Raw genomic sequence first — 7,616 nt, 5'->3', positions numbered from 1 at the left:
AAATATTAAAACATGTATTTATAGAGCATCTTTACATTGAATTCAAAATCTTAATCTCTTCCTCGTCACTTAATTCCATCGGCGTTTCTAATATCATTGGAAGATTATCAAAGTTGGGTTCTCTCATCACTAATTTAAATCCTTCTATACCAATGTGGCCTTTACCAATATTTTCATGCCGATCAAGGTGACATCCTAACTTTCCTGGAAAAACATTTACAAATGCAATTATCTTATCGTATTCTATGTTTATTAAATACTTAAAAATAAACCATATTAAAAATATATATGATAATAATATTCAAATACTATCTGCGTGCTTAGTTATAAGTTATATTTCATTAGTTCACATTACACACAAAACACATAAGAAATACAGAAAGAAGCTCAAACCTTATTATATCTGTTTTTCGCGTGTGTATTTTATGACAAATGACAAATAAAGCAAGACATCAGTTTCTTACAGGGACATAGTCGTCTAAATACATTCTCTTTTGGCTGATACAGCTATCCGTATCACCTAACAGAAGTAAATGCCAAACCACCCTTTGCAACTGACGACAGTTTCCTTTACAAGAAATACCATACGAATAGTGAAATTGGGCTCTATCATCTTTCTTATCTCTTACGAGAAAGACCATTTTCATCAAATTAATGCTTATGGAAGGTTTTACAAGGTCACATGTCACAGTGACATAAGCTTACATCGAGGATGACAATTGGGATACGGAAAATTGGTATCAAAAGATTAAAAATGAGATGCTTTTCAGCAAACCTTTAGAATCATTGAGATGTACTGCTTTTAGATACTGTAAACCAACAATGTCATCTAATTGCTGCATAAATAAGTTGAAGCCAGATTCTGTTGATACATCATAACCTTTGAAAAACAACAACATCATAAATATTCATCCAATCTGATAAAATACAGATCTCTGTGTGTTTTTGTCTATGTATTACTTCCTTAAAGAAGTAAACGCCATAAATCAAGGTTCAGTCAATGATTGAATTCACAACTTGATAGGTTTGTGTACTGAATAAAAGTAATGCTGAGATGACCAACTAAATCATATATAGCAAATCGCGATTGGCGTGCTAGGGAAAGATGGATTGCCCTCAGAAATACTCCCGGGGTTACAATCTGAGCTTTTCCTACAAATCAAATACACATGTAGGCCAAAAGACTGCGGCAGTTTACAAATACAAATAGATACTATGTTATATTAAATGAAAGGCCTGTATGCCAAAAATACAATACTACTTTTGTTGCGTATATACTCACCAGCAGCAAAAGCATGACATGTATCAATACAGACTCCAATTCGTGATTTATCTTTAACTCTATCAATAATACATTTTAATTCTTCTAGTTTACCTCCAATAGTGTTACCTTGGCAACTCATATTCTCGATTACTTTAACGATAGATATTTTAAAACGACATTAAAAGCAGTCAACTGTAACAAGGCAAATCTGGCCCTACCCGTTCCTCAGACATACGTGCCGATTTCCCATCCGTATTTCACGACCGAGGAACGGTTAAGGCAAGATTTGTACGGCCATTAATCCGACCGATCTTTATAGAATTATCCATAGTGGCATCAATAGGAAGGGGGGAGGGGTGGGGGGTAATTATTAGATACAAAATTATTAAGGGCAGTTCACGGGAAGTTTTCACTATGTACCACGTTTAGATCAATCCCGACGCAATTTAACCAGTAGAGACATTGATTTTGGCAACTGAAAATATCAATACCTGTTATAACATTATTAGTTTGAGAATGAGCTAAATTGATAGATTCGCTGATTTTATCCATGCATTCCTCTCGACTAATTTTACCACAAGACGATCCTGAAAAGTTAACAAAAACGTATATATAATCGAAATAAGTCACGGGGAGTATCATCGATTAATAACAGAATTGTCAAGAGGGTTCACAGGCAATTCTTTTTTCGATGAAAAAATAGATAAATAAGACATTTGGGAAGTCGGGCCCTTAAAAAGAGCAAATCAAATATTACCTGGGTGAAAGTTATAGAGTGGTATTCCTAACAGCTCACATCGTTGTAACTCATCTATCAGAGCTGTACGACTTTTTTGTAAAGTTTGATCATCAGGTGAACCACAATTAATTAGATAAGATCCATGCGGTAAAAGTTTGTCCACAGGAAAGTTATGTTTCTGTAACATAATGAAAATACAGGTCTATGCAGATGGAAACCTTTCAGAATTTTCAAAGTAATATAGAACTCTATTTCACCTAATCTTCATACTATTCAGAATTGAAATTCGACGTCCTATTAGTTTCAATTTAACATTCTCACGGGAAATAATTGGTCGTCGACTTACGCTATGGATAATCAAACTTAATTTTAAGAACAATAAAAGCTATGTTGTATACTTTTTGACTTTTTTTTCTTTCGAAACTAAACTGTTGTAATTTAGCATTTTTAATGTACAAATGCCTTTATTTTACCTGAATAGTATCTTTAAACATTTGAATGGTATCTTCTGTTAAAGGTTTGCTGGCCCACTGTCTTTGTGATTTGAGAAATAACCCACAAGATCTAGCGCCTATTCTCACAGCTTCCTCGATACATTTATATAAACCACCTACAATAAACATTGCAGGATGAGTTTTCGCTCCCTTTTGACGGAATGAATCATTATTCAGATCCAAGCTGCGTTGTGACACACACTTTCAACTTGCATAAACAAACCAACAAACCAACGATCGGAAATGCAAAACGAAACCGGAAATATATTTGATGTCTTCCTTCCCCATTTGATTTGACAAAATGGAACTATGAAAATAAATGCTGTAGAAAGGCACTAGAAAAATCATAAGACCGAAAAGTAATAACTTACCAGCAATGGATAGATGAGCACCTACAAATTTTTGATTATTTTTTGGTGGAGACTCCAATTTGACAATTTTATTAATGGAACTTTTATTCTTTCCTTTAATAGTCCCTTTTAATGGCTTTTCCATTGTTTGTAACGAGTCACTTTCAGTATTCACATCTTTCTTCAACTTTTTATACATGTTAGGCTTTATTTGCACATCATCATTTTGACAACTGTCTTTCGTTGGAACCCTTTTCTGAAAAGCACCTCTTTTCTTTTGGGGTGCAAGATCTAGGTTCATATCTTTGCCGTTTTCACCTGTAGATTCTAAAACCTTCAGACCAACTTTTCTTGTACGCCTTGCACTAGCACTAGATCTTGTTGAACTTGAACTCTCATTCTCCGATTTTACCATAAACTTCAAAGACTTCCTAGTGAGTACTCTATGATTGGTATCTTCTGTACCATTAAAGCTTTGGGTGGTATCAAATTTTTGGTTCATATTCAAATATGATAAGTTACCTATTAGACGACAAACTTGTGATGCAAAAGAAGAAACTGATGTATTTGTAACTTTACTCAGCAATAATGAACTATTTCTAATCATTCTTCAACCTGTATAATAAAAAAAAAATCGATGCATGTAGAGGATAGCATTTAATATAAGGCTTGATTAGACACTTGATTTTACATAAGATTATTTTAGTGTTCTTGCCATCTGATTGGTCAAGCACTATGTTTTTGTAAATATAATCAAATTAACCAATAGTCAATATATGAAATAAAAATACCAAATAGGCTCACTCTTGTGGAGCACCTGTTACCATTTCAGAGAGATCACCTAGCTAATCTATTTCATGTGGCATATTAATTATGTAATGATTATAACCAGTCATGTGCGAAATATTTAAATGTGTATGTCAGAGAAGTCTGTAAGAGGAGTTTGAAAGGTTTGGAGTTAGTACCTACCGCTATTTTGTTCGTTTCTATTTATAGATTTACTGCAGTTATCTCCTAAACTGTCAGACTTCCGTCTAATATCGTGCTTGACAGTTGAAAGAGAATTGTACAGTAGAATCACATACAGACTGATAACCTTTGCTACAATAAAACATTCTGCCCTTACACTGACTTATAATCCTACTAATCGTAACCGTATTTTCAAACTTGAGTCAAGAAGATGAGAGAAACTTCAACATCCGGCTATTTATTAGACACATTAATCGGTATTTCGCTTTTCCAAACCAGCAAATCTACAAACTTACAAAGTAATGTATATTGTGTTTGATCATTCTCAAATGTAAGCCCATGGATAACCGCTTTTGAATGCACCCGATATGATAGTACGACACCTAGATTAACATATGTCAAATGAAATGGAAAGGTTTTTAACCTGGTTTCCCCAGCCAAGTGCTGACATGGTAAAAACATCTCTAGTTAAACAATGGGAAAATAAACGAAAGCCCATTGTACACTGTGTTACATGACTGTAAAGATCACACTCGAATTCGAAATTCCATGTAACTTTCTGATGGAGATAACCAGCAGTCTGTGAGCCAACTGCAAATGAGCGTATGCTATCTTGAATGATAAACTAGGCATACCCTTTAATTTGAAAAGTAAATAAAACTCTAATGCAAAAAGATGAATAGCCTTATATTACCACCGACAATTACAAATCACAAACCTTTAATAACATGATAAAATTCAGTTATGCATTTAGTCCAAAACTGAAGACGAACTGAAGACGAACTAAAAGTAATTAAGGGGAGGTAAGGAGTCATATCTTATGGAATGAATTAACTACAAATAGCCAAAGTTGTGAGAAATCGCTGTACTTTCTGTTCGCCCTATTCTTCTTCTTTAAACTTTTAGCAATTACTAGTAATCTAATGTTTCTCGTAATGAAAAGTTACTCCTAGGAAAACCTATTACCGACATCAAATCAGCCTGGAATGACTACTTTGATATGATATTCAAAAACCCGCTGAAATAGTCTCGAAATAAGACATATATATTTTCACTTAGATGAATTCAGATAATAATTCTTTCTTACAACAAAAAGGTATAAATGTAATTTTCTTAGAGATTTGATCAATCAGTTTCATTCTTAAAGGGACAGATGCACCATCTTTTGGGGTTGATTAGAGTATTGAATATATGAGAATCGCGAATTTCCTTCAAAAATAAGACAAACTACGAAATTCTGTTCTCATTTCGACACGTGTCTTTTCTTCATATGGCAGTGTCTTAAAAAAGACATTCGTCTTTTTAACTTTCAATTAAATGCGGATAATTCTTGACACATACGGATTCGAAGGCTCAAATTACGACGGTGGGCTGTGAACATTATTACTGATTGGTTAAGCTAAAGGATTCCCAATTCTGAGACAAAAGTATTATTGGTCAAAATAAAAAAAACAATGGCGCATCTGTCCCCTTAAATACAATGCACGTATGGGACATATCATCAATTCAAATGTGAAATTGTTTATAATTCCTAAAGGTCAATATCGTTATAAAGCCAGTGAACTATGCAAGGAATTAACGAATAATCTATCATTTTCCAGTCTGGGTAAATGATTAAATCCAACATGTAATATGTTAGGTGCCGCATGGGATTCCCTTTTATTTTTTCGTCTATAGGTCACAATAAAGTGCTCATTCTTCAATTCCATAAGGGTTTAAGTATGTCAAATTTGCCTATTAGAATGCAGATTGTTTTAAATGTTGAAATGCCATGAATGTAGACCTTTATTGAGATGGATTTGAAATCTTTTAGCAGCAAAATCCACACCACTATACATCTTTACCATGACATCTCCATCGACCTGCATCGCCAAAAAGGGAAAACTGGATTGAAAAATACTGCATACTTTCTGGTTAATCGATCGAGAATCCCGAAAACTGAAATGGTTCGGAATGAAATCGCATATAAAACAACAATAAGCCTATGGCCAACAGTGACGATATCACACTCGTATATCAGAACTGAGATAATGTGATAATAATTCTGTCTTTATGATACTAGCCTCTTACTGATATTTTCGTTTTTATTAAAAGATTTTGAAAAAAATCCTTTAGAATTCAAGTTAACATTATTTGTTCTAGATCAGCCTTGTTACTTATTGTGTTAATTTGGATTTTTTCCAGTACATCATTCACTTAAGAATTTTAAATAAACCTGAAGATGGCAACCCTATAGATTATTTTGTTAAATTAAACTTTGAAAGACGAGATGAAACGGTGATTGAGGATGTTTTCTCTGTCTTATCATTTCAATACACAGGTGAATTCTAAATTATATCACGTAGGATTTCAATTAACTTCAGATAACCGAAATTTCATTCCGAGCCAATACCAGTCGATGCTCATATATTGTTTTTGGTTGAACCTCTAATTGATATAATATGTATACCAATATAGTCATAAATGCTTTATAAACTGGTCAATAGAGAAGATGAAAATGGCATCACTTCTAATGATGGTATGACCAACAGGTATATCTTTTTTATCAATTTTGCATGAGGCATTTGCATCATTTGCATTGATCTACGACCCTTTATATGGGTCTGACTTGTCTTCTCCACCATCTTTTTTGTCTCGAATCTGATTCGACATGTATTCGCAATGAGGCATTCGACAAGATCGGATTCGGCCACAAAACGCATTTCTCATTTTCACACATAATGTAAGTATAGAAAAAGATAAACTTTTCCCCGAAGGAGATCTGTAAGCAAGTAAAATAGTCTAATTCGGACGTTTTTTTAGATCCCATTTAACTTTTTGTGCTTTGATGTAACTCTCATAAAAAGTGAGATAGTCTACTAATTAAAAGTCAAGTAATAATTTGTCTGAATGATCCTAATCCTAGCAATAGCTTACAGGTTACTTGACTTGAAATGAAAACTCCCCTAACGAGAAACAATCTAGCATTTTTATCCCGCATACCGAAGCCAAAGTATTAATGGTATTCCTTCAGGAAGTAATTTTCCACCTAACTATTGGTAATGCCACGGTTAGAAATTAAATATCAGTCAGGTCTTCTAGAAATAGCACCAGTTGATGTATAATCTTAGCCGGATAGTTTGATAATCCACCTGCTGTTTCAACTGTCATTGTGTTATCAATCATTATACCTTAATGATGTTCTGTTGAACTACTTCTATTATAATGGTGAAAACATAACTTCCTAGTTGAATTGAGCCAGTATTTGGCTAATAAGCGTCGGATTTAGTTACGAATAGTAGATTAGAGGTTCTTTTGACCATTGAAGTCGCCAAAGGCCGTGCAGTGTACGATGAGAAATTGTTTTTTTTTTCTTTATAACAATTTTATAGAAATATTAAAACAGAAACTGACTGTTGTCAGAAAGATCGGAAAGGACTTTACCTTATACTTTCCTTTTTGGGATGGATATATAACGTGTGCTTCGGTTTGCTATACCTTAATTGATTGTCTCGTCTAAAATACTACATAGACCATAGACTTTATTAGCGTCTATTTCGAGTGAAACTTTGTTGAAAATGGAAGGGAGCTATCTCTGTCCATGCTTGTATGGAAACACGGGCCTTCAATGGGGGAACAATAACAAGTTGAGCCTAATGTCTGAAACATTGCTGCTCCTGCTCACAAGAAAGACAGCCTTTCTGGATTAGTATTGAGATCATCCTTGCCTTGGCCCTAATTGGTACTAATTCACACATCAATGATATCAAATGCGCTGCGAATTGGTGCAACCTAGAATCTAAAAAAATGCCAAATCTTAC

The 7,616-nt window shown here is 34.0% G+C and overlaps 2 protein-coding genes across 2 annotated transcripts; both read right to left on the bottom strand.

Moving 5' to 3' along the window:
- Nucleotides 1–2,626, bottom strand: LOTGIDRAFT_210318 (hypothetical protein; the record flags this gene model as incomplete). Its single annotated transcript, XM_009062058.1, has 6 exons — nt 1–204; nt 776–880; nt 1,283–1,414; nt 1,756–1,851; nt 2,022–2,181; nt 2,477–2,626. 6 exons carry the CDS (start codon nt 2,624–2,626, stop codon nt 32–34), a joined length of 816 nt encoding a protein of 271 aa, XP_009060306.1. The 3' UTR covers nt 1–31.
- A 242-nt stretch (nt 2,627–2,868) lies between these two features.
- On the bottom strand, nt 2,869–4,041 carry LOTGIDRAFT_229158 (hypothetical protein; the record flags this gene model as incomplete). Its single annotated transcript, XM_009062057.1, has 2 exons — nt 3,817–4,041; nt 2,869–3,462 (listed from the first exon to the last, which is right to left on the bottom strand). A coding segment is annotated over exon 2 (585 nt), but the record flags the coding sequence as incomplete, so codon positions are not given.
- Between the last annotated feature and the right edge of the window lie 3,575 nt (nt 4,042–7,616).

The sequence above is a fragment of the Lottia gigantea genome, assembly GCF_000327385.1.
Source record: "Lottia gigantea unplaced genomic scaffold LOTGIsca_5, whole genome shotgun sequence".
Lineage (NCBI taxonomy): Eukaryota > Metazoa > Mollusca > Gastropoda > Lottiidae > Lottia > Lottia gigantea.
The sequence above is the reverse complement of the archived record's forward strand: the minus strand, read 5'-3'. Positions and strand labels throughout refer to the sequence as shown.